We start from the raw sequence: 27,943 nt of genomic DNA on the forward strand, positions 1-27,943 counted from the left end.
TGAATAGATTTCTAATGTTTATTATGTTTCTGTACTAATCTATAAATATAATTCTTGTTAGATTTCTATTTTCTTGCAGAAATGCCTCTAAATTGCATATTGTTTAAGTCATTCTTCTTCTTCTCTGTTGTAAATTCCTGCCTGCCTGCAATCCTGCAGCCTTTTTACTATTTTTATGTATAAAACATAGAATATTTATTTTTATATACACACATTATCTTCTAGTTCCAATAGGGCCATGCGTTGCAAAGGATTAAACATCTAAGACTTTGGATACCAACTAGAAAAACAAAGAAAAATATATAGAACCAAAAATATATTTTTTACAAATAATAATCTGAACATCGCTTTTATGTTGCCTTTGATTCCGATGTAGGTTGATTCGGCAAATATTTTACCGGTATTGCTATTGATGTACTCATATGTACGTAGGTACTCGTATGCTACTTAATCAAGGATTTTAAAAAAAATTATCAGCTTGACGCTGTATCCCGCACACAGCAGGGTAGGCAGAGGGAAACTAGTGTTAAGACACTCCGTTACCCACTTTCTGCCGGATTCTGGAAACATTATGTGTTGAATGCTCGACACCAGAGCGAAGAAATGCAATTATAAATGTAAATAAATAATTCACTTCAAGTATATAATTTCCATTAATATTTCAAAAAATATCTAAGACTTTTCTTTTAGCGATTTCTTGTAGACGTGTCAAAAGGATTACTTATATACTTACTTATCGAGTTTCAGTGAAAGTAGGTTTGATATGTATAATTTCCTAGCAATTTTACCTCGCCACAAATAAGAGGTTGTAGGAGATCAACAGCGTGGTAATATTACATGCTCTTGGAAAATCTAAACGAGTTTTATGTTATTACCTATGACAGACGTTAAATGATAAGCTTTTGGAATTAGGTTAAAAGACTTAGAAAGTAGAATTTTACACTTCCTTTAATTCTGAATATGAAGCTTAAGTAATATAGCCGGGTAGGCGGGAAAATTAAGTGTTAAGATAATCCTGTTACTACAAAAAAGAAATCAAAATAATTAATTCCTCTTAATGAGAATCGAACCCACAGCCGTAGTGTTTATAGTCAGATGCTTTGCCGCTACGCAATGGCGGACTATTATATATACCGAAGTATTAAACAGAATGCAAATTGGGATATACAAATCGATAAAAATCTACCTCGGAAAATATTTTTATATAACAAGTAAAAAGATCTATTTTTAATCCGACGTAGATGAGTTTTGCGATGCAAATCTTGTTCAGAAAAATACTTGTATTATATTAATATTAATTTTCAGAGCGTAGCTTAATCCAAAATATTTTATATTCCAATTCGTTATTAGAAATTTACTGTATTGATATAGATATACATAAATATACCTTATAATACATTGTAAAGTATTAATTTCTATTATTGTTTATTAAAACCTTCTGTCGAAACACAGGCGCGGCACGTGCGGTGGCGGAACCTACCACTCGACAAGCAATGCTTTCAAAATACGACAGAAAATGAGAAACGGAGTGTCTTAACTCTAGGTTCCCTCTGCCTACCCTGCTGTGTGCGAGATACAGCGTGAACCTAAAAAAAAACACCATTAGCAAAAATAAGAGTCATTCAAAACATATTAGTATTAAAGTACAAAAAACTGAACATATCACGAAGCAGAGTCACGCCTCAGAAAAACCACGATCTGAGTTCGATGTACCTAATAAATATGAGAACCATTCGGTTGGGACAAGTGTCATAATAATAATTTCAGTCGCATTGCCCGGGCTATGGCTAATCATGGTAACTTCGGGGGAACTCTTTTGTCTTTTGGGTAATCGTTCTAATTTATGAACCGCTTTAGCTCTATTATGGAGTCTTTCTTTATGTATGTACTTGTAAGACTATAATATTGTGCTATGTGGTATAGTATAATTTTTGACATATTCCAGGTTCGATCCCCACTGGAGGGAATGAATTATTTAATATAATAATAATAATAATACTCTTTATTGTACACCCATAAGGAAAATAACAATAAAATAGACAACAACAAAAAAAAAAAAAAGACGGAAATGTACAAGAGGCGACCTTATCGCTAAAACAGCGATCTCTTCCAGGCAACCTTAAGGCATAGGATAAAAAAAGGGAGGAAAAGGGTTGAGGTGTAAACAATAATTATAATAAATTTATAAAGCAAACAGCATACATATATTAAATATATACAAATATAAATACCTAATTAAACGTACACATTACACATATATACTTACATACATAAATATATACATACTTACATACATACAAACATACATACATACATACCTACATACATTTTCATATTTTATAAGTATAGGTGGCAATACAAAAAGGCAGTTTAGAGGGCATGGTAGTGTAGTTTTAGGAGTCGCTTAAATGTTTTTAAAGATTTTGCCCGTCTGATATTCAGAGGTAAGGCATTCCAAAGTCGGGAGGATGTGACAGTAAAAGAATTGCTGAGGAAGGAAGAGGAGTGTGAAGGTATTTTTAGAATTAAATTTTGTTCAGAGCGAAGATGTCGGGAATGAGAGTGCCCCAAAAACTCGAAACGCTCTTTAAGATATGGTGGTGTTAGTGGATCAAATAGTACACAGTAAAGAAGACGGAGAATATGAGTATTCCTGCGAAGACGGATTGGGAGCCACTTGAGCTTTTTGCGGAAGTCAGAGACATGGTCGTACTTTTTTAATCCAAAAATAAACCGAATAGCAAGATTTTGTAATCGCTCAAGTTTGTTTAACTGCTCCTCTTTCAAATCAAGATAACAAGAGTCAGCATAATCAAGAATTGGTAAAAGTAGAGACTGTGCTAACACAATTTTTGTCGGAATAGGAAGGAAATTACGTAGCCTGAAAAGATATCCTACTGATGCAAACATCTTTCTGCTCACCTCACTCACCTGCGGATTCCAGGACATATTGTGATCGATGATGATACCAAGATTTTTAACTGATTTACTATACGGTATAATTTGGCCATTTAAAATTACATCAGGTAAGGCGGATATGCTAATTTTAGATATGAGCTTTGGACTACCAACAACAATGGCTTGAGACTTGCTAGGATTCAATTGTACTCCAAAGCACCTACTCCATGCGGATATTTTCGTTAAATTATTGTTTATCGTATTGATAGCCGCTGGTAGCTCAGAGGTTTTAGACTTACAATAAATTTGGAGATCATCTGCGTATAGGTGGTAGAGAGAAGTGATATGTTGGGAAATATTATTAATAAAAAGTGAAAACAGCAGAGGAGACAACACGCCACCCTGCGGGACGCCAGCATTGACTGAGGACCAGTCCGAATAAGAATCACAAATTCGTGTACGTTGACGGCGTCCATGCAGGTAATTATGAAACCAGTCGATTACATTAGGAGATATGTTAAGAGAACCTAAAGTGGCAAGCATTATGTCAATATTTTCATCTCGCTCTGGTAACAAGGCAAAGCAGAGCTTTGAGTTTCGCTACTCAAGACGCACTACCTCGAGAATTCAGCGGAAAATAAGGAGTAATATTATTTTCCTATCTAACCTGCTACATGCGGGATACAGCGTGAAGCTAAAAAAAGAAATTAACAAGTGTTAACAAATAAATAAATTAAAGGTGCTCATAATAATAATATATGTAATACGACGGCCACATTGTGCCTCCCACGTCCATTATAGCCATAAAGTCATACAAATTAGCATACAATACCTAAGCACTTCTGACAAATGATACAAAACGGTTACTTCCCATACACCGATCACAGACGTCTGTATAAACATCATATTATTATTTTCGTTATATAATTTTATGTTATTCCGCTTCGGTCACTTTAATTCTCATGGACATACAGTATTTACAGTGAAGAAATCAAAAATCCTTGTTTTTTTTTAATAATAGCAATAAAAATTTTGGTATTCTTTCAAGAAGGCATTCATTTTGAGGTTGATGGTATTTTTGAATTTTCCTTGGTCTACTTAAACATCGTGTGGTTCATTAGACTTTACATATATTTAAACTTAAATAACTTAAACTTAGGAAAACCATACATTTAAATAAAATGAAGCAATTCCTAACTTTCTTTCAATGTTAAGGAATCTGAATAGGTATTTTTAAAACTGTTACATAAAAGAAAAATACAAAAAAAAACAAAATAAACTCTCTTATTTCCGCAGTCAGTGAAATAAAATTATATGCCATGTTAATTAACTTCAAAAAGCTCAGATTGCACACGTGTTTCAAACAGAATACCACTTAAGTACATTACGGTTTCTAAATTTCACTCATGAATATTTCACGCCTGTGGACCCCTAATTACAGAACCTTTTAGGGAACTTCACTATGTTTTTAGTTTATTCAAGTACTATTTGACTTAATGAGAAAACTATGTTCAAATTATTTTCATTTTCAAATAAGTTTAGGCAATAAAATATGAAACAGGAGTTAATTCATTTCAAAAAAGTCACCATTTATAACAAATTGTGAATTTATCGAAAATATAATCAAATATATTCCATATCTTTATGTATGACCTACTTCCTTAGAGTGCTTTGACGTGTCGACGAAAAGGCAGAGAATTGATTGACGTTCTGCTACACTTAAAATACAAAAGCATAATATATGCATAATGCTTAGTGTATAAATATAACTTAGGCAGAGAGAAGACGCTCGTTCCTCTGCCTTCATAAAAAAACCATATAAAGTTTATGGCACTAAGAGCTGTTTATATAGGCCCTCATAACCTTTGATCTTCATTTTACTTGCACCAATAAGGTCGAACTTACCAGATGTCCACAATTGAAATAATTTCCATTAACCACTTTGTTCATGACCTTATTTTCTAGTTATTTTTAACCGACTTCTGTAAAAGGAGAATGTTATCAATTCGCCCGTATTCGTTTTACTTAATATATTTTCAGACTTAAGAAAATGTGATCATTTACGTACTATAGAAAGTTTGTTAATTAAGTTTAATTCATTTAATTCTTATAAATTTCTATCGATAAGTAAGTGTATTATGAAAGTCACGACATAAAGATTTTCTCAGCCATCTTTAGAAATCCACCAGAACGGTTTCCAGCACGACTTTGCAATGTCATTTACATTATATTGCGATATAATCACATATTAACACAAACATCGTAACTTTGGTTTTCTAACATTTTCACCTGACTCTTTGATTTTTATGGCAAATATCGTTTTCTTATTTTCACATTTTTGTCGTAATATTTACACATTTTGTTGGTATAAGATGTGTATTATACAATGACTTTTCTTTAAAAAATTCTAGTGCCTACCAAATAACTCGTAAAATCGAAGCTTATAATATGAAACTTTTCTTTTCTTTTGGAATGTATATACAACATATTTGGCACCCAATAAATATTTAATTTGCATATTAATCTATTATTGCGGCCACTTTAAATCAATATTATTTTAACTTAATCTATTAAACCTAAAGTTCAAATACATAATAAATGTCTCATGCGGGCTCTTAATTTAACAGAAATAAGCATAGGCTGGTACTTCAATCTATCATCTAATGAAAAGATTCTATTATAACAAATGTCCTAGAGATGCAACATTTTTGTACTTATAGCGACTAATTAGCGGCTTTTTTTTAAGTTTCAAGCTCTCGACTTAAGCTTTTGATATGCATTGGAGCTTGAAAGCTCGTGCACGTAACTACATATACATATGAAAGATAAAATTTATCAACAGGGTCGACGTGTTGTAAAAATAGTTTAGTAGACATAAAATGTATATTTATACTTCCTTTTAAGTGTTTATTTTTTTTAAAAATTAAACTAGCTTCACACTACACGAACCTAGTGTTAAGACACTCCGTTCCCCATACACTGGGATCGAACTCTCAACTTGACTCGTTACACTCACTCACTTTGTACCCTTGCGTCACAACTGCCCTCTATATTAAAAATTATAATCTATATATATACAATCGAAAGGTCACTCACTCATCCCGAAATCTCGGAAACTACATATGCTAGGAACCTCAAATTTTGCATAGGAGTTACTTATAGGACGTAGGTGCTCGCTAAGACGGGAATTTGCAATATTCGACTTCTAAGGGGATGTTTTTGGGGTCGAAAGTTTGTATGAAACTTCGTTACTACAAATGCTAGGAGTCTCAAATTTTGCATAGACGTCACTAGGACGTAGTCATGGAGACAGAAATTAATAATAACATAGCTCACGCGGGTGAAACCGCGAGCGGGCCGCTTGTTATTTTATATAGGTAAAACCATTGTCGACAACTAAAAGAAATAATAGAGTATAGTAGTAGTAGAACAGTGTGAATTCTTGACCCATTGTTTTTCCCAGTAATTATGTCAAGCTGACGCTTGCGCTGGTGGTTCCGTAAAAAGGAACAGGAAAGTGGAAATCCGCATCTTCGTTGTAGGCAAGTGGACTCGACGGATGTAGACATCCGCAATTACCCACACGGTTCAATATTTTCCTTGAGTTTTCCTATTTTCATGTTTCAAGTTGTAATGTGAACTTTAATATATTTTTTTTCATTTTAAGTTTTAACAAACCTTGTTTTATGTGATTGATTCGTAAAGTATAACAGTATTTTTTTGTTTGCAGATTTTTTTACGTGTTTACGTGACGGGCTTACGGAGATCAACGCACATTGTTTTTTTTTTTAAGTTTTTACGTAAGTACACTATTAATATTATTTATTTATGTATAAATATATACTCTCGTGGCGCAGCGGTACAAGGGTGTGACTGTAACGCGACAATTATGGGTTCGATCCCCACTCCAGCAAATTAAATATTTACTTACATTTATATTTTCATTTCTTCGCTCCGGTGTCGAGGCAAAGAGCGGCGTTGTACTCCGCCACGCAATGCCTTCAGATTTCGGCGAAAACTGGGGAACGGAGTGTCTTAACACTAGGTTCCCTCTGCCTACCCTGCTGTGTGCGGGAAGCTTATTTACTTTTATTGTATTTGAAGTGAACATAGTACAGCTAACAATACAATATTACAACAATACCATATTTCACCTCGACACGTTTACGTCACACACGAATCGCCACTCATAAGCCCCGTTACGTGCAGTGGCCGCCTCGCATGCATTTAACGGTGGTCTCGATTTGAAATGCACTGACCGTATTCATATCCAATTTGAATTTGTTCAGATTAATCGGTATTAATTGGATCCTGGAGGTACAGGGTTGAAATCTGTGATGAGAAAATACAAATTATAGTTTGGTTACGCGAATCTAAATAATTTTGTTGAAAATGAAAATAAGTGATTTTTATATTTCCGTTCCGCCAGTGGGAATCGAACCCACAATTGTCGCGTTTGTAGTCCAAAACTTGTGCCCCTGTACCACGATGACTCCAATACATAGTATATCATTATATTTACATATATAGTTTATAAAAGATATATATTTGTTGGTTACCCTAACAACCTCAGCCGCCCGTGCCGTCATACTTAACCTAGTTATTTAACTTTAAACATATAAAAAGAACTACTATTTTGAATGATATAAGTATAAATGTTAGCGGAAGCTAGATTAGTAGGTTGCACGCTAAGTAGGGCTGGGTCAGTGGGGGGTCGTCCACGCGTCGCATACGGACGAGGTCCCGCATTCCGAAACATAGCGGACGCTCTACTAATGGGTGGAAGATGATGTGCAAATTATTAGAAATATAGCTTTACGCTATTTCCTTTATGGTGTAGTGTGGGCAGATAGAACCCAATGTCAAGAGTGGAGAGACTCTACGTTTTACTTTGTTAGCAAGGCGGGTTATTAAAATGTATTTAAATATTATCCTGAGCTATGATCGAATCTACAACCTCTTTAATATTATTTAATTGCCAATATGTTTTCGGCGTAAAATGAGAACGGGAGTGTCATTAAGTTCCCAGGTTCCCCCTGCTATGTGCGGGATGAAGCGTGAAACTAAAAATAAATATAATTAACTTCTGCAGTGTGTCTTTAACCACTCAACACGCGTGTAATCCAGGTCGAAAGCGGAGAATAAAGGATCTTGACTAGATGTTTTCTTTCTACGCGAATAACGTGAATTTAGAGAAATAAAAAAGCTTTCTATTTTTAATGACTAATAATACTAAAAATATTCTTATACGTATATATGATAATTGATATAATTATATTATTAATTCTAACGAGTAAGTAGGTACATTAAAAAAAAACTAACGACATCGTTACTTTAATATGGACAGTCTTAATTATTTATTGGTAGGTACAAATATTACTTTCTTATAATAATTTATTAATCAGGTTTTACTTTCTCCCACTGTGACAAAAGACAGTAATAATCTATATTGAATGTTATTTTTAGCAGAGAGGAAATATATATGGTGAACCTACCCTACCCTAGTGGCAAGACACTGCGTTCTCCACTTTCAGAACATCGCGTATTAGTAAGCGGAACTAAACGCCGCGCTTTTTCTTGTCAGTTATCGAACCTACAATCATCGCACTTATAGTTAGAAGTCATCGCATTACATGAGTCCTCGGTCTCATGTATAACTGCACAACCATCACTTACAATTTCTAGGTAAACTGAGTTTAGGTTAAATATGCGACCAAATAATCATCTTTAACAAATTAAGCATATTTAACTTCATTAGTAATACATTGTTTAAGGATTGGTATAATATTTCGTCGAATATTCTTGATTTATATTTTAGTACATAATTCACGTTGTCGTTGTATGTTTAAATAGAAAAAATAAAAATAATAAATTTTAAACATTTATAGCCTCTGTAAAATAGAGATTACACTGATAGTAAACAATTTGGTCGCGGGTTCCACCACCGGTGCAAAATCAGACGAAACTGCGATATTGACTTCCACTCAACATACATATACATAAATACGAATTTACACGGAAAATAAAAAAGGGTTTTTATTAAGCGTAGAGTTCAGAAAAAGAAAAATTATAAATTTGAAGTAGATTCTAGTCATTTACCTATAACCATTTTAATAACAAAGTAAGTGATGTTTATTTTAAATTAGCCACGTTATATAATGTCACTATATATCATTGAAAGTCAAATATAACCTGTCTCGGGATTTGAGAAAGTTTAGGGCCATTTTAAGCGCTCATCTCGAAACGTGGGCTTTCTCTCGATTCCACAAGTCCGCTATATTTTACCCAAAGTGAAGTAATAAAGCAGGCATAATTATACTTTTTTTTACATTAAATAAAAACTTTTTAATAAAAAAGGGAATATACAGAAAACCGGAATGCAAAAGATAATAATTTTTTAAAAATATAAATTTTTACCCGGAATTCTCAAGATAGCTTCTTAAGCTAGTTTGAAGCTATTTTTTTTTATTTTAATTGTGTTTTATTACTATCTTTAAGTTTTTTTGTAATTTTTCGCTACCGTATTGCATGGTGTACCTAGAAGAAAATAAGAAATGAATAGATTTGAGACTACATTTTAATCTTTGTATATTATATATGAAATAAATAATATAATACTATAAATATCCGATCAGTCGATAGCGAAGCTAAAAAATCATATGTCGGTCAAATAAAAACAAAAGTTACAATACAAGTTTTTCTAGTTGCTCAGGTCGTAGTCGTCTATCTTCAAAATCTTTCGATATGTTTATTATAATATGTTTTCGAATTTTATTTTCAACTCCATTTAAAACCTGTATGAGCTGGCAATAAAAAATATTCTTCTATTAACGCTTAATTTAAATCAGCAAAGTAGCCGTTCGAGGTTGTAGTGGCGCAGTAGAAACGGTTATGGGTTCGATCTTCATTCATGGGAATGATTATATAATATTTTTTTTACTTTATCTTGTATCTGGCATGTGTCACGGTTGGTAAAGGGAACCTAGTGTTAAAACACTCCGGTCCCGTTAAGACACTTCCATTTAGTTGTGTAGAGGAACTCAATCCCGCGCTTAGCCTCATTAACAGAGCGAAGATTCTCTCGGGTGCCAATCGAACTCACAACCGTCGAGATTTCAGTCGCAAGCATAAGCTACTGCGCCACGACTGCCTCATAATTTTATATAAAATATTTTTATTTCTTCGCTGTCTAAAGATAAGCACGGCGTTGAATTCCGCCACTCAGTAATTAAGTAATATTGAGTAGAAAGTGGAAAACGGAGTATCTTAATCTAGTGACTAGTGTGCGACTAGTGAAGCTGATTTATTTGATTAATTTTTGACCATATTTTTCTTTAAACTATATTACTCATAAATAATAATAAGAAAAACCAAAGGCAATTTTTAATACCGCAATACGAAATTACCGTACGTCACTCATAAAATAAATTAACGTGCAATCGCTGGGTCGTTGGCCGGTAATGTCAAAAATAACAAGCGCAGTCTCCAGCTTCGCGAGTCAGCGCCGCCCGTGCAAAAAGTCATTAAACCTGCGAAACAATACCAGTATTTACATACAAATTTGTATAAACGTAACACCATTTGTTTTGCTAGGCACTCGGAGAAATGTGAGGAATATGAAGAAAATGTTGTTTATTTTTTCTTTTCATTTCACGTTTTCGTTTCATAATGTAGTTTTGATATTTCTGATTTTGTGTTGAAAATTCGCGTCTTTACTAACCTACCCGACTTACAGATATTTGTTTTGATAAAGATTGTTATAAAAACCTTATATAGGTATTTATAAATATAAATTTATTAAATAAAATATATTGCCTTTCCACTGAGAATTATTTATTAAAATCCTCACGACGCACTTATTAAATTCCAATAATCGTATTCCAATGGCAACAGAGCGTGCTGTCTGTGGCTTTATCAATCGTCAGAGAAAGTGGCGTGGGCTGCAAAGGGCGTCTCGGCGACACCTCGTCTCGGCAGCACCTACTAACCGTTACTATTGCTTACCGTTATTAGATTCTGCTATCATTCACCTGTCTACATCGCAGAAACCTGTCTTGGACGCGTATTTTGTAATGCATTTCGATATCGATATTTCAAATGTCAATCAAATGTCATTGGAATATTAATGGGAATGATTGTTTATTAGGGATAATAAAGTGAATCACAAATTTATTAATAGTGTGAATCCTTTATGTACGAGGGGCATTCAAAAAGTAAGTTTCGCTGGTCTGGCATTTTTAATGAGCACCATGTAGCGGGCTCACACTGAACATAGTTTCAGTTCTGGGTCTGCTGGTAAGATCGGCACCGATATTGATGACCAAAAATATTTTTTTTAGCAGTCTAACCTTGACAACAATGGAGGTATCATTGGAAAACGTGTCCAATATTGAATTGCGTGCAGTTATTAGATTTTTTACTGCTAAAGGACTAAATGGAAACGATATTCACAGTAAATTAGTGCAAGTTTACGGTGACACTGTATGAGTGTGCAAATGTGCGACGATGGCGTACGATGAACAGCGTGCAGGACGGCCAAAAACAGCCACTACAGACGAAGCTATCGATGCTGTTGAAAAAATCATTCAAGATGACAGACGACTAACTAATAATGATATTCTTGAATTGATTCCTTCTGATATTGAGATTTGCCGAACTTCAATCTTTACAGTCTTGAAAGACAAACGGGGTTACCGCAAAGTGTGTGCAAAACAGGACACGTCGTTTTTAAGGAAGGTTTGCTTAAACTTCAACACAGACATAAAAAATGTATCCAAGTCGAAGGCGATTATGTAGAAAAATAGTTTATGTTTCAAATAATAAATAAATATGCGTTTTTTAACCTAAAAATTGTTTTTAACATCATTTAAAAAATAGGGAAACTTACTTTTTGAATGCCCCTCGTATATTATCTTCAATTAATTTTTGCATTTTACGGCTTAGAGCATTAGACAAAAGAAGAAATATTTTAGGTAGAATAAAATTTGAATTACAACAAATTGCTTTAACGCTAGGTTTCTTCTGTCTACCCTGCTACAAGATATTCTGAAACAAATTCACTAAATATTTTATTGTATAGCTATAAATAAAGCTTAATGCATGTTAGACAACATTAGTTCGCAGTTAACTACGTCGCGTCGGCGCCACTCGATAAGATTTGATATCTTTTAGATATCTACTTTTATCTATCTTAGAGCTAAAACTAAGATTAAGATAGCAATTTTATTGAACATATTTCTCTTTATTACACATGTTTAATAACTAGTTTCAATATTGATATTGGTTTATTTCTATTTCCATTTTGTTTTATATTTTTTAATAGAAAGAATAAAATAAAGAAAACAAAAATAGCAAGTTATAAATATCGTTCGTCCTTAAGAGTACTATAAAAAAATATCTTTAACATGTTTCCTTTTCACAGACTCTCAGAATGCTTTAATAATAGGCTCTTTATAAATATTATATTTGGCTAAATGTGAATGATACAAACGGTAGTTCATTGCTTAATTCGTACATGATTGATTGTGACCGATCAGGGTAAATACGGTGATATATATTGTCTGTGTGTTCATATAAAACGGTCCTCCCCATTTTTAGAGTTCCGTTTGAGAAATACGTGAAGTTATATAATGTTTCTCTGAACAGAGACTGGAGTCAATGTTGATATACAAAATATAAAATAACTATCAATGTATACAGAAAACTATTATGTAAATGTCATCATGTTAATTAGACCAAAAATAAACAAAATTATTATTCTCTTTTCAGGTTTGAACTTCACCATGCTGCGACCAGACGAGAGTATCAGATAGTCGGCTGTCGTAACGCAGTATGGGTGCAAATATGGGCAAGAACTCGAGCCTGCTGGATGCGCTGCCTTCAACCCAGGGCACGCTCCACGTCGTCATGCTTGGTCTAGACTCCGCCGGCAAAACTACAGCGCTCTACAGGCTCAAGTTCGACCAGTACCTTAACACCGTCCCCACTATAGGTTTTAACTGTGAAAAGGTCAAAGGCACAATTGGAAAATCAAAAGGAGTCAATTTTCTAGTTTGGGATGTTGGTGGACAAGAGAAACTCAGACCGCTGTGGAAATCGTACACGCGATGCACCGACGGTATTATATTTGTGTTAGACTCCGTCGACGTGGAGAGGATGGAGGAAGCAAAAATGGAACTAATACGAACTGCTAAGTCGCCAGATAATGCAGGTGTACCGATACTAGTACTGGCGAATAAACAGGATTTACCGGGAGCTAAGGAGCCGCGGGAACTAGAAAAGCTATTAGGATTGCATGAACTAGTCTCATCACCACACGGATCACGCGACTCGCATTCATGGCATGTGCAACCTGCCTGCGCTATCACAGGTGAAGGTCTTCACGAGGGTCTCGAAGCACTTTACGAGATGATTCTCAAAAGAAGAAAACTTGCCAAATTACAGAAAAAGCGAGTCAGATAAATTATTTGCATACAAAACAATAATTTATATGATAAAAATATCAACGGCATAAAGTATGAATGCTCATAGTGTGGGATACATAATTTTTATGATCCTGGATTGAACACCAAATATTGATTTTATAATAAGCTTGTAATGTCTTATGAAGTTATATAAATATTCCATCATAGTGTTGCTCAAATTTTATGAACATTTTGAGGTAAACGAATATTTTGATAAATTAATTTAACCACTAGTCATTTTCTTTTGAAAATAGCTATGGTATAAATTTAATTAAACAATAATATTATTTAACTAAAATTTACAATAACACACAGTAGAAACCTAGAAACGATTAAGTTCAATAAACTCGTTGATTCTTTTTACAATATAAATTAAATATCCACTAATTTTACAAAAGTTCTTGTCTGTAAAAAAATTAATTACTTTAAATGACTTACGGGCCTACACTGGCGCTAATTTATAATTTTAATATACCAAAGGCGTCGCATTTAAGTTTACATCAAAACATGGACATGTAAAAAATTTCGAATACACATTTCCTAAATATAGTTGTCGTCAGGAGTGGCCCAAAATTAATCTTAAACAAAAAATATTTTTTCCTCAACGTTCAATCTGGTTATGACTTCTTGTAAATAAAACCCTTGTAAATATATTTTAGAATCTTTATTACAAATACACTAAAATTACAAAAATCCTTCATCATTATAATATAAAAAAACAATCCATTCATTTCCTGCCTCCGAAAACAATATTTCCTCCCATAAATAAAGTTTATATAGAAATAACAAAGAACGTTCAAACGGAATATTGTGAAAGATATACATTTTAAAAACACATTTGTAGCGATAATTTAATTAGGTATTTATTTATTTACTTACTCATAGCTGTATCTTAGTATAACAATGTAACCAATGTATGGAATTAGTTAAGCTTTTACCAATTTATTTTATTCACCTTGTAAATATGTAAATTCCAAATGTAGTTATTCGTCAATACCAAGAAACCAAACATTTATATGAGTAGGGAACTACTTTTGTTATTATAATTGTTTTATCAAAGAAACATTAACGCTATTGTAATTGTATTGTGTTTTATGGTGGTACATGTTATTTTATTGGATCCCCGTAATAAAATCTGTTTTCGATAATGTTATTTTATTTATTTTTTTAAACATTGCTACGTTTATCGCTTTCATTCAATTTGAGCAAGTATAGTCCTGGATCGTCATTTGCAGTCCAATCAGTGAAAAGTGATAAATATTCAACTTCTGCGTCTGTTAAAACTTTGAGTTCACTTTTATTTGCTTCATTTTTACTGCTTTTTACTTGATTACATTTTTTTACAGCAGTTCTTCTAAGTCGTGTAACAGTGTTATCTTTAATTATCCCATAAGCACCAAGTAATTTTTTTTCTAACATGTGAAACGAATGTAACTCCTTGGCGGCTTCAGTAGCTTTCTTGGCCTTCATTCGCTCTAATTCAACATGTTTAAGCAAAGCATTTCTAACAGTTTGATTCTGAAAAGAATCCAATCGCTGGGAAAAATCTAAATAAAAGTTTTCGATACATTGTGCTAAAGTAACGATATCAGTACTCGCTGGGCTATCTGAAAATATTTTATTGTAGCAAAATTCTAAATGTAATTGTAATTTTAAAACGTCGAGGGTACCGACGCTCTCGTAGAACATACCATATAATATATTCATAAATTTGGCTTTTAAATAATTACATCTTTCTTCGGCAAATGATAAGAAATATTCAAAACGTTGTATGGATTTAGTGAGCGAATAAGAATCTTGCTTAGCCGTCTCTTTTAGTTTACTAGTACCAGTTTTTAGAATTTTTATATAAGGTGCTAATTGATTACCAAGTGTATAATAATGAAGTTGCTGTTTCTCCATAAACTCGAAAACGCTAATAAGATCTCCTGGTTGACTGAAATACATGACAGGCGTAATTGGAACTGAGAAGCAAATCTTCCGTAACCTCTCAAATATAACAGTAAATGTGTCTTCCTCACTAGAATCTGTATAATCGAAACCTTTCGCTTCAATTTCTACTGACCTTGCAAAATCTCTATGTCTTAAACGCCAAGTTGGTGGTGACAAATAATATAAAAATCTACCATATTTTTGTTGAAGACTATATTGATATTCTAAACCAATAAGCCGCGATTTTAAAGTAAACTGTTCTAGTGCTAAATTTTGTAACTCCGCTACTTGTGATTCAATTTTGCTTTTTAATTTGTCCCATCGAATTAAAGAAGCCATGGATTTTTCGTAATCCTCCGACATGAAAGCGTCAAAGTATCTTACTTGTTCAGATAATCTACTCTTTGCAAAATCATATAGTTCCATTTCATTTCGATAATTAGTGTGTATATTAAGAACACAATCTTCAATAATACCTATTTCTAATTTATGTTGCAAAACTTTACTGACAGATTTTTTGAGGGTTCTGAAAAGTGGTATATTAGGTCGTAATGGTCTTCCATTTATAACTTTATAAAAATCTTTATCAGTATCAGTTAAACATAAAACATCATTGTTTGGATTATCTATATACAGACGTTTTTTCAAATCAATCGAATTTGTTTTATATTTACTAGAAGTTTTCATGTTGAGCCCTCTTTTAAATAACTCCTTGCTTCGTTTCTTAGAAAAATACATAAATGGAAGTAATATCTCACCTCTTTTCAACTTATGAACCGGCAACAATGGTTCAGGTGGCAACATATACCTTTCATTATCTTTACAAAAAATTTTAGACTTCATTTTTAAACAGTGTCAAAGCCTTTTGAAAGCTTTAACTTAGCTTTTAAGTGTTTTAAATAGAAAATATGTGTATACAATTTATATTCAAAAGAAGCTTGTTGGCCTACTAGATTATTTATAAAGGACATTTTTAAATTTACGACTTTTAATGAATATAGAAACATCAATTTATTTTTATTTGACGTATTATGTAGCTTTTTTAAAAAATAAGTATCTTTTAACATGCTTCAAGGAATGATAGATCTCCGAGGGACCCATTCAAATGTTGGCTGTACAAATTCATAATAATCAGCTAAATATGGTGCAGGGTTCATTCCATCACACCATTCCGTAAATAACAGTAAGTTATCTTTTTCTTCTGGACTTATCTTGAACTTCTTTGGCTTGATACGTTCTCCACTAATTAGTCGGGACTTTCGCCTTTCAGCAACAATCAAAGCGATTCTACTTTTTTTATCCATAAATTTTTTGAAAACCGGTCTTTTATACTTCGCAGGCGGTAAAAACGCCTTATTCATTGCTGTTGTCATTTCTCTAAAAGCTCTCAGCTCACGTTGGGCTAAATATGAATTTTTCATTGTTTTCAAATCTTGTGCAAAGAAATCATTTCGAGCTTGATTTACTATGTTAAAGTCTAGAGAATCAAGACGTAAATTATAATCCTCATACATAACTTCTAAAATTTTCATTGGGTCCTGAAAATTTTGATGACCTTCTTCACATTTGCCAAAAATTTGTTCATAAACGTACTCTATACATATTTTCAATTTCAGAGAACTTGGACTAGCCACGCTATCATAAAACGTTGTGGTCAGTATACGAAAAAATTTTTCTTTAAGATGATTTTCGTTATGATTTTCTCTATCAATTTCGTTATTTATAGATTCAATATAATATTGAAAATAATCTAGTTCTTTTTTTGTAGTATCCTTCAATTGCTTTATACGTTCCATTAAATTTCGATAGGGCATGTCAGTTTTTGAGAGCTGTATTAAATATTCCCTACTTTGTAATTCCATGTTTCTAAATATAAACATCATTTGATGTGGATTCTTGAAATACAAATATGGGGGAAGCTGATTTGTTAATTCGCGTCTAGCAACTTCTATCATTCTATCTATATCTAAAGTTTCCACTAGATCGTTGTCTGTTGTAAATTCCCCGGATTCAAATTGTATTGATTCAATTTTATGTTTTAAGTTTTCGTCATACAATTCTCGCCATGACAATGGTGCAACGAAAATCAGATAGCTCCTGTATATTTTCAAAATACTACGTATAGCGTCCAGTTTGAACAGGATGTTATTTAATATCGTTATTTTTGATACATATCCTAAAAATTCAGAGTTTTTTAATGTTAACTCTTCAAATTTTCTTTCTGCCTTAGCTACTTTCGCTGCTGACCTTTTGTAATCTTCTGTGAGAAACAATTGAAAGTCTTTAACATGGCGTCTCAAATTTGATGATATTTTATCATATTCTTTGGATTCTTCTACCATACTCTGATCTATTTTTAATATAAGATCACGCCTGTATCCTATTTGTTGTCGATTCATTGCATAACTCCGAATATTATTAACATACACTTTTATGTCGTCAAAACATCGCAAAGGCCGACCTTCAATTACCGTATAGAACTCTGGATGAATTTCTACGATGGCTCTTACATCATCCACTGGTTCTTCAATGAAAAGTCTTTTAGAAATATCTCTTGTAGCGGCTATTCTAAGATTATCTTTTAAATGTAATGGTTGTGTTAATCTATTTCGGCGTAAAACTTTTTCACTGCGGTCTGTATACTTTACATAAGACAGTAAATTTTCAGATTTCGGCACATTAAAGGGTTGACCTCGCTTTTTTTCTTTGAGGTGCTGTTTGATAGCATGTTTTCTATTAGCAAAATAGTACTGAGTATTTGGTACATAGCGTCGACGAAATATTACATCTAAAGTTTTCAATGGTACCATCGGCTTTCGTTCTTCTTTCAAGCAAGACATTTTAAAATATTAATGAATAAAAATATTATCAAACGAATGTATTTTATAACTTCTAGCAAACGTCTAAATTATTATTCGTCTGTCACTGTCAAGTTTATATTTCTAGATCAGTATTATCTTCATCTTTTCGCTAAATGGAACCTCCATAAAGAAATATTTTTTAAAATGTTTAAGCATGTGCTAAAACACTCGGACCCCATATGAACAGTTCCACACTTTGCGCCGAATTCTGGACCCATTTATCGTTGTAAGGAAACGAAAACACACTTGTGTTACCTGTGCCACGACTGGCCTTTGGTGCATTATCTAAATAAATTAGAAAAAATATACTTACTTATTAAAATACATACCTACTTAAATTAATATTCTAACATGTAGATTTCTACTTAAAAGCTTTCGCTCTAGGTGGTTCATAAGAAGATTTAAGACGTTTACTCAATTTGTCAACGTCTTTTAATAGTTTACTGGCATCTTTGGCTCGCCTAGTTTCCTTCGCTTCATTTTCATACGTTTCTTTTTCTGTTGCTTTTATAATATCTAAATCAAACGCTGACAGATCTAACATTAAATTGTTGTATTCTCTTTCTAGAGACAGTGTCATGTCTAAAAAACTTAAATTAGCATCATTTGGTGCGATAACTTGTTCATAGGCGAATTGTACGTAATTAAAAATTTGTAAAACAGTTTGTGATGATACTAAATAACGTATTTTGTCTTCAAGTATCAGATAGAAAGCTCTTTTTAATTCAGTTTCTCGAACTTCATTCCAAGTGATTATTTCTTCTGTTAATTTTATCTAAAAATGCGAAATAGAAAAAAATAATTATTATTTAATTAGTCGAATAATTAATTTTAATTTAATAAATGTACTTTTAAAAGTATTTACGTACCTTTTCTTTTATATATTCTAATTCTTGAGATAGCAAACTTTTAAGAAATCGAAGAGCTTTCAAAAATTTATTCTTTTCAGCATTTAAATCTTCAGTTACTAAAAGATAGTTCAAATTTTGTTTCTCAAGTAAATCAAATACAGTTAGCAGTTGATCGGGTTTCTCAAAATAAAGCTGTGGTGGAGGTAATTGATTCAATCTTTCCCGAATTAAATTCTTATTAACTTCAATAAATATATCACAATCCTTTGTTAGAATTTCAAAGTGGTCCACATTTAAAGTTACGTTATGTCTTTCTTGCCATAAAATTGGTGCCGCCCGGTGTAGGAAACATTGAAAAGAAAGTAAAATTTGAAGCGTCTCATGAATATATTGCAATTTAGATTTTATAGTGGCCAGCTCGAAGTTTGCTTTCTTGTGCTCCTCCGTTTGGTTCGTCAATTCCTTGGCTAAATTATCAGATTTCTTCATTATAACAATGGTTTTGTCATTATCATCGTCTAGAAACTTGTCAAAACTGTGCTGATATTCTTCGAAGTGCTTTGACGCTGTATTATATATTTCTCTTTCTGTTTCAATCTCTCTCGTGATTCTCAAAATCTCATCCTTTAAAAATCCATGTAGAGTACGTTTTAATGCAATCTGTCTAATATTCTGTTTGTACTTACGTAAGGAATTGTTTGATCTAATTGGTCTTCCGTCGACTTGCGAATAAAATTGAGGGTCGATGTGCAGTATAGTCCTTAGACTACTGTCGTCATCACTTTGATCAATGGAAGGTAACTTGATACCACATTTTACAGCTTTTTTTGTATTTCTTTTTGATAATTTCTTATCCATTTTACAAATCTTCTCGAAATGTTATGTTAAGTCAGTAGCGATGTTGTTACTATGAGAATAACAAAATCGTAATTGTTTAAGTTAATATTGATCTAACTTTTTGCATAGTAACAAAATATTAATATCTTATCTTAGCTTCACGCTGTATGGGGTGGTGGGGTAGTGGGGTAGCAGAGAGAAGAGAGTCTCTACATACGTCTTTCGCCTCTTCTACTTTATTCCCACCCAATTTTTAAGACACCACGTGTTGTTTGTTGAACCTAAATACTGTGGTATGTCACTAAATCGGGAAATCAAACCAATTTAAATATAAATATTCCCCATAATGAAAGCGAACCCATAACCATAATGTTTACAATTTAACGCTGTCCCACTGCGCCACGACGAGTTCAAGAAACGCTAATAGCTACATTGTTAATTCAGCATGATCCTAAATAAATTGCTTCCCGGTATGAAACTGAACCCACAATCATGTACAGTACAAGCAAATATTTCCCAACTTCTTATCTTAAGCTGTGATACTTAACAGGATTCAAGTCTGAACATTAATTATTTATTCAATTATCAATTTTTAATTTTTAGGTGTGTACTTTGTACGCGTTTTACGCAAAAACTACTTACCTACTTACTTGACGAATTTTAATGAAACTTTTTTTGTTATTTTGCACCCGTACTAAGCTCTAAAATATAAGAATTAAATTTCTTAGAAAAACTTATATAAGTATGTAGAATAAAAATACATGAAATGTTAAATATATATTTATTTTCATATCAGTAATTATTAAGTATGATAGATGTATAAATCCCAATAAACTAATCACTAGACGAGCTAACACTCTGCCTTTCTTCTTTTTCTTCTTCTTCAACTTCTTTCTTAACGTTTTCCCAGGGCATTACAGGCAACGGCTCAACAAATGAATCGTCAACCTTCAATTTGTATAACAATCGTGGTGTAAAATGAGTTGGTAGCGGCCATACATTTTCTAGGAGAAAAAGAGCATCTTAGTAATATTAGGGAAGGTAATGTAATTTTATATTTTCATCATAAATAAGCACACTATTCTGCATATGAGAAGAAAGGCAGAGAGAACCTAGTGTAAAAAGACTGTTTATCGCTTTCCATCTTCATTCAAGACATTATGTATTATGTGGCGTAGCTTAACGCCGTCGTTTCTTTCTATATACCTAATCGTGCCACCATAGCTTTAGCTAAATTAATGATTTTGAATGACAATTTACTTACCAAAATAATATCTATAGTCGTCCACTCGTCTATGCATACGAACGACCTGACGCAAGTCTAAAATATATGGAGATTTTAGAAGGAAATCTAATAGCGCTACTTCTGGTAAAGACTCCATTTTCGGGTCCCCTGCGCTCAAGCCTTCGTATGATAACTGTTAATAATTCATGAGTTTTTTTTAGTGTCACGCTGTACGAGTATTCCGTACACAGCAGGGCAGGCAGAGGGAACCTAATCCGTTCTCCATCTCCGTCTGCCGTTATTAACGGGTCTTAGTAGGAAAATTGGCTTCTTATAAATTATTTTTAACATCTTTACCTATATTTCTTTACTTGTAAAACTTTATTTTTTCGATATAAATATTTTGAAGATTCATAAACTAGATTATTATGTACCAATCTACCAAAATATATCTAGGTAAGTATATTATTTGTTCTTATACTTTGTAGATACATCACTAATAATACCAAAATAAAATGTCCACAAAACAAAACTAACATTTGTATCAGCCTTTATGTATTGACAGATCCTTTGCACTTTTCCTAAGCAAATACGTAATTGTGCCATATGGTCTGCTATGGGGCCGGCGGCGTCCAGCCTGCCGACGAGAGACGGCGGCCTAGCTGTAAGCGCCTGCCAGCTATTGAACGTCAACTTTTAACAAAACATTAAAATCAATATCAATAAAATTCATATTTCATTGTGTATCTATATTATCTATATAAGTAAATGAATCAGCTTTACGCTGTATCCCGCACAAAGTAGGGTAGGCAGAGGGTGGGATGAGACTCTCCTATGCCAGGCATTGCGTGTTGACTGGCGGAACTCAACGCCTCGCTTTGCATCGACACCAGAGCGAAGAAATGAAAATATAAATATAAATAAATTGAAATAAATATTTCCTTTCCTCGAATGGGGATCGAACCCACAACTAGTCGATTTTGCAGCACACTTAGTGTCCCTGCGCCACGACTGGCCTCTACAATTGTGACTAGATTATTAGATTTAAACGGCTAATTAAGCTAGTTGGCTGCAACATATACACAATACCGACTGTTTGAATCGAGTGGTAGACTATCAACAGTTTCAATCGCAGAAACATTTGTATCGCCTTTTTAGCGTCCGACTCCTCTTCCAATATATCCGTCAAATCTTCCTCCGTTCTGTCAGCTTCCATTTCGTCATGTTTTGCTTGTACCCATTTCTTTTCACGGTCAAAAAGGAATCTTAGATGTCTATGTACGGTATCCTCTGAGCCCTTAGAGCAAAGCAAAATTAATCTTTAAACTTTCTTAAAATGCGAATTAAAGTGAGGCCAGTATTGGCGCACAAAGGCAGGACGCTGTATGGTCAGAATTCAGTGAAAAATGAGAAGCGGAGTGTCTTAGCACTAGAATCCCTCTACCTACCCTGCTACTTAAAGGATACAACGTGAAATAAATAAAGCAAAATGAGGAAATGAGACAGTGTGCTACAATGATCTCAAAAATATAATAATATAGTAACATAAGTAATTTTACAATATTTATAAGGATACCGACCTCAACTACATGCACAAAATAACTTTCATACACCAAAAGTAAGCCGAAAACGTTAATTTCACAATACCCTGCGTTCACATCATTTATTGTTGTATGAAAATGGTCAATCAACTCTTGTTTTGGCACCACGTGTTCTCCTATGTAGATCATACGAATGGCGTGTGTTTTCTGAAATTGTTATATTAATATGTGAAATGTAATTCTTCATAATTCTTATATTCATTCAATATATATAAACGAAAATTTGTTTTTTTTATATTACTTTCAAACAAACTGGGTACTCCAATGTATAGGTAAACGTTGTTTTCCCCCACACTGTTTTATTCAAATAATTTAGTTAAAACCTACACTAAAATACTGGTTACAAATAAAAAAATAGAAAACTAAAATCTAAAAATATGCCATGAATTTAATTAAAACTTCAATGTGATACTGCTAACCCATCAAAAAAATAAAGTAGAAGTCTCTACTGTTTATAAATAAGGAATATAATAAAAAAAAATAGTCAGGCTATTAATAAAATACATACAATAATCATTCAATAAGTACAATATTATATTCTCACTAACCAATCCAACTCTCTCGAAATTCTCTTCCACAACATTTAACACCGTTCTAGTATCTAACTCGGCCAATAACGCCATGTCTCAAGGTTTATTCATAGCCATAATTAAATACATTTTGTAAATATGTATACTTTATATTAATTGTTTGTAAGATTTAAAATTTGTTGTTATGTTTCCATGGATATCATACACAGATAATATAATACATTAAAAGTCAGTTACTAAAATTTGCTATTTAATTATCCTTCCGCCACTAGATGACGTTGCAACACAATAAAAAATAATTGAGTATATACAATTTTTCGTATGTATGCACCGATAAGCATTTTTTAATTATAGAAAACAAGATGAATAAGATTTTATAGATTAAAAAAATGCAAATAGTAAATTGATTCTTCTAATAAGTATTTTTAAAAATGCAATACATTAAATTAACTTATAAGTCAAATGAAGAAGATTTGGAGTTAATCTATTCATAGTTATTTGACGTTTAAAGGTGAGATAGATATGTTATACTTTCACAAATAACGGATTGGTGGTATTCAAACCAGGAAACCATCACACTTCTTATAGTCCATTACATCATGCAGGGCACTAGATGTAGTATTAAATCATGTAAAAGAAATAAATGACATTGATATAAAAAAAATGTTTTATTTTTTCTACCGTCTTTTACATATGTATATCTCTTAATTCATTTGTCTTTCAGCTACTATTATTTACACGAAGGTGACGTAATATATCATCTTAACTATCATAAATATATTTATAATAATAAATAATTATAACAAATACCAATCAATCAAAATCAAAACCCGGTCAAGTGCGAGTTGGATTAATCTCAAGATTTGATTGTCATATGCACATATTTTGATTGGAATTAACTACAGATATAATTTTGTAATGTTTTTTTTCCTATTTATAGAAATTGGAATTAATTTCCAACTTTTATAAATTGTTTGCCCCTTATAGAACTACACTCATGAAATTGTTAAGGAGCCACTAATGAGCGAGTCCGTTCTTGACCGTTTTTTTTACTGTACAATCTTCTTTTAGCGCTCTCTATTCAACATGATATCGAACATTTAAGAACATACAAAATAAATATTTTAAAAGATATTGAGTCATATTATGTACAATAATGTCTGTTAGTTTATAGAATACAGAAAGTGTCTTGAATAAATAATAACAATAATAATATAATACAGATATATATGTACAATAATTTCTCCTAATTTTCATTTACAATGTTCAATCATTAAATAGCATACTTATATTAAATTTCAATATGAGAGTAATTTAAAATAAAGAAAACATTATAAAATCATTTTAAAATTATGTTCACACATACATATGTTTTTGAGCAGACAGAATGTACTGATAAGACACTCCTTTCCCCTCGTACCGTCAAATTAACGAGACATTGAGCGGCGTAACTCAACGCCACATTTTGCCTTGTTACCAGAACGAGGAAATAAAAACAATTAATTTCCCCAAATGGTAATCGACGGCCTCAACATTAGTTATCACAAATTATACGGTATCCGCATACATCTTGCTTTTTATCCTTAAATAGCGATACTCAGATTGATAAAACGATTGCATATAATGCCAACATTGCGATATTGGCATTGGAACGTAATGTGGATTTTTTTTGCTGTAATGATTTAGATATATCGCCAGTGCTACCAACATGCCGGACCATGCATATCTGAAAAATGAAAAGAGAGAATAAATTATTATTATAAACTTTGGATTTTAAATAGGACCCTAATAAGTCATGTAGAACCGTACTTTTAAATGATTTGTGACAATATAACGTAATAACTTAATTTAATATTCATTCAAATAAAATAAGTTGTATAGTTTTTTACATAGTAATTAATAATTATATAATTAAACAAATGCGCAGTAATACTTATTATATAAATATAATAATTCGATAAATAATTATATTATAAAAGACGACTATAATAATACAAATGACGTGCCTGACCCAACAGTTCTTCTATATATTACAGTTTATTATGTACTTCATTTAGTGACCTTTTATGGCGTCACGCTGAATACTGAATTTAAATCGTCGTCGTTTCGAATATGCACGCATTTAAAAAATCATTAAAAAAACCCTCCTAGTGGAAATCGAACTCACAACCGTCAGATTTAAACAGATATATAACATATACAAATAATATAACTTACTGAAAAACAAATGGCTTGCTGAACAACACAAACGATATTACAATCGACAATGCCTTCCTCATAGTCGTCACAGTCACCGCTACAGTAGCGCCACATATCCTTACTAGCGTTAAAACCGCTTGTAAACCCATATATCCACTTATACTAAGAAAAAATATATTCGGGTATATTATCGTTGCTTTCTGGAAAACATAATATAATATTATGAAAGGTTTCAGTTGTAAAGAAAAATATTAGTTATGGTTAAGTAGTCGTGGCCACCTTGAAGTTAGACTTACTTCACCCTTGTTTAATTGAGAAGAAAATAATCAAAACTAAGAAAAAATCCTAAAATACCAGATTTGCAGCCATCTACAGCTAGCTGCACTTGTCAATCATGTTGCACATTTATGTTAGAATTTTTATATTATATTGATAATGTAATAATGTCAATTACATTAAGTAATTAATTAATGTAATTGATTAATGTTGCTGAAGATCGAGTGTGGTGGCGAGAATTGGGGAAGGCCTATGTCCAACAGTGGACAAAAGATGGCTGTTGATGATGATGATGATGATTGATAATGTAAAGTTAAAAAAAAACAAATTCTTAGCTAAAAACTAATTTAACAAAATACGTACTTGAGCACAAAACGTAAAACCCTCACTCAATATTCCACTGAATGCAGTTATAACAACAAGATAAATACAAGCTATTGCATATGAATAGAAAACAACTTCATTGTTGGTAGCTTGAAACTGTTTCATCGCCTTCTCTTGTACGTTGCCTATGATGGCGTCACATAGCAACGCTAGAGATATCACTATTACACCTATTATATCAAAATTGGGTGATGTTTTTGAATCGGCTGAAAATGAAATAATTTTTTATGAATAAGTCATTATAACATATCATCATTATCTTGAACAATAGTTTGTTATGTAACTCTTTAAATTTAAAGGATTTATTAGGTACAATTTGGTATTATACATTTTTGTAATATGCATGATTAAAAAATCATAGATTTACATAAGTTTCTTTTTATTAATACATTTTTTTGAATTAGCTGAATACAGCGTAACTACCCCATTTGATACATTGTGTGTTACCAGAGTGGAATAATAAATATAAATAGACCCCAAGTGTAGTTAATACTAATAAATGAAAAACATAAATAAGATCATTGTGGGGCAGCGGCCCACAAGTGACAACCAAGATAAGTCATTAAGCTCAATAAAAAAGTATAAGCATCTTACCCAAAGTAAACATAGTCAATCCAATACACATAATAACCGCTGCTATATAATCTAAGAACCCATATCTCTTCCCTAATATAATAATACTTCCTATCATTACTGGTATTAATTTACAGCTTTTGAATATAAGTTGAGTTGGGTAGTTTAAATAACTTAATGCTAAATTGGAAAATGACATGGTGCCCAATGTTAATGCAGCTAATATTGCATAAGTTCTTATTGGTACTCTGAAATTTAATAAATTAAAAATATTAAGCATTGAGATATATATAACATACAGTAGTGGGTAAATTGCAACACTTGTTGAGTGTTGAAACTCTATACATCATTATGAGCGGGGAAATGAAAATCATTAATTCTCTCAAGTGAAAAATTCACAATTATATTCACAATCAGTCACTGACAATTTTAATAAAATATACACAAGTTAATTATTATTAAGTTTCTCTTTTTGTGCCACAAAACAATACAAACTGTATGTACATTGTACATATAAAAATAAAATTGTAATACTTACTTTCTTTTAATAGGATTTCTTATAACAGATTCAACATAACTTAACATCATTGTTATTATAAATTGTACTAAAGTAATATAAAGGCTCACTGGTTTGACTTCTGGCCCAGTAAAAATTAATTCTAGAAAATATCCATATGCCAAATAGCATATAAAAACAAAAATAGAACAACATAAAAATTGTACTAGTGGGCTATATGGGGTAATGTCTAAACATAATATATTAATTTCTGATTTTCTATTTTGGCCATTGTTTTGAGACTGGGTTGTGGACTCGTCAATTTGGATAAGCGTTTCCTTAGATGAATTCATTTTGTGAATATTTTAAATGTGTTTTTATATTCTGAAATTAAAATAATGTAATTAGACATATGTATTTATAACATTAAAGACAGCTACTTATTTAAAGTACGGCAACCATAAAATTTTCTTATTTTGTTGATATGATTTATAAAATTACCATAGTAGTTTTATGTATACATATATTTTATTATCAACATATAAAGATAGTACTACATAAAAATGTAAAGTATGTTAATTGATAATGTAAAAAGTATGTAAATACTACTCACCTTGATTTACATTTGGTATTTATTATATTAAAATAGAAAATATAAATTTTATTTATAAATAAACAACCACGTAAATCATTTTCACGAGATATTCAATGTCAAATTGTCAACTATTTGACATTTCAGTTTTACCGATTACGAGTGACAGAAAATTAAAACCCTGAAAAAAGATTATGTTCACTTTTATTATTATTTTTACAATAT

General features: G+C 32.1%; 6 protein-coding genes across 7 annotated transcripts in view; 1 reads left to right on the plus strand and 5 right to left on the minus strand.

The window, feature by feature from the left end:
- Arl4 (ADP ribosylation factor-like 4) overlaps positions 1-14,509 on the plus strand; it is a 50,315-nt gene extending 35,806 nt beyond the window's left edge. For both annotated transcript variants that reach the window (XM_085188894.1, XM_085188895.1), the window contains 2 exons: positions 6,629-6,698; positions 12,667-14,509. In XM_085188894.1, coding sequence (XP_085045020.1) covers positions 12,730-13,359 — 630 coding nt within the window. In that variant the 5' untranslated portion in view covers positions 6,629-6,698; positions 12,667-12,729 and the 3' untranslated portion in view covers positions 13,360-14,509. The remainder of the gene's footprint in view (positions 1-6,628; positions 6,699-12,666) is intronic.
- On the minus strand, positions 12,660-16,136 carry LOC146537869 (uncharacterized). The gene has a single exon (XM_085188233.1). It carries the CDS (start codon positions 16,134-16,136, stop codon positions 14,529-14,531), a length of 1,608 nt encoding a protein of 535 aa, XP_085044359.1. The 3' UTR covers positions 12,660-14,528.
- Positions 16,137-16,201: 65 nt separating this feature from the next.
- On the minus strand, positions 16,202-18,174 carry LOC146537870 (uncharacterized). Its single transcript, XM_085188890.1, has one exon. The coding sequence runs from the start codon at positions 18,131-18,133 to the stop codon at positions 16,364-16,366; it is 1,770 nt and encodes a 589-aa protein (XP_085045016.1). The 5' UTR covers positions 18,134-18,174; the 3' UTR covers positions 16,202-16,363.
- A 341-nt stretch (positions 18,175-18,515) lies between these two features.
- Positions 18,516-19,993, minus strand: LOC146537871 (uncharacterized). The gene is made up of 2 exons (XM_085188234.1): positions 19,024-19,993; positions 18,516-18,929 (listed from the first exon to the last, which is right to left on the minus strand). The coding sequence occupies exons 1-2, from the start codon at positions 19,861-19,863 to the stop codon at positions 18,516-18,518; spliced, it is 1,254 nt and encodes a 417-aa protein (XP_085044360.1). The 5' UTR covers positions 19,864-19,993.
- Positions 19,994-20,606: 613 nt separating this feature from the next.
- On the minus strand, positions 20,607-23,708 carry LOC146537872 (testis-expressed protein 47-like). The gene is made up of 6 exons (XM_085188893.1): positions 23,217-23,708; positions 22,648-22,815; positions 22,161-22,364; positions 21,605-21,760; positions 21,107-21,260; positions 20,607-20,846 (listed from the first exon to the last, which is right to left on the minus strand). The coding sequence occupies exons 1-6, from the start codon at positions 23,289-23,291 to the stop codon at positions 20,677-20,679; spliced, it is 927 nt and encodes a 308-aa protein (XP_085045019.1). The 5' UTR covers positions 23,292-23,708; the 3' UTR covers positions 20,607-20,676.
- Positions 23,709-23,847: 139 nt separating this feature from the next.
- Papst2 (adenosine 3'-phospho 5'-phosphosulfate transporter 2) lies at positions 23,848-27,887 on the minus strand. The gene is made up of 6 exons (XM_085188892.1): positions 27,740-27,887; positions 27,169-27,510; positions 26,652-26,878; positions 26,037-26,263; positions 25,416-25,597; positions 23,848-24,924 (listed from the first exon to the last, which is right to left on the minus strand). Exons 2-6 carry the CDS (start codon positions 27,477-27,479, stop codon positions 24,747-24,749), a joined length of 1,125 nt encoding a protein of 374 aa, XP_085045018.1. The 5' UTR covers positions 27,480-27,510; positions 27,740-27,887; the 3' UTR covers positions 23,848-24,746.
- Positions 27,888-27,943: the final 56 nt, after the last annotated feature.

Source organism: Heliconius melpomene, chromosome 7, assembly GCF_056956725.1.
Source record: "Heliconius melpomene rosina isolate 202511_hmr_F chromosome 7, ASM5695672v1, whole genome shotgun sequence".
Taxonomy (NCBI): domain Eukaryota; kingdom Metazoa; phylum Arthropoda; class Insecta; order Lepidoptera; family Nymphalidae; genus Heliconius; species Heliconius melpomene.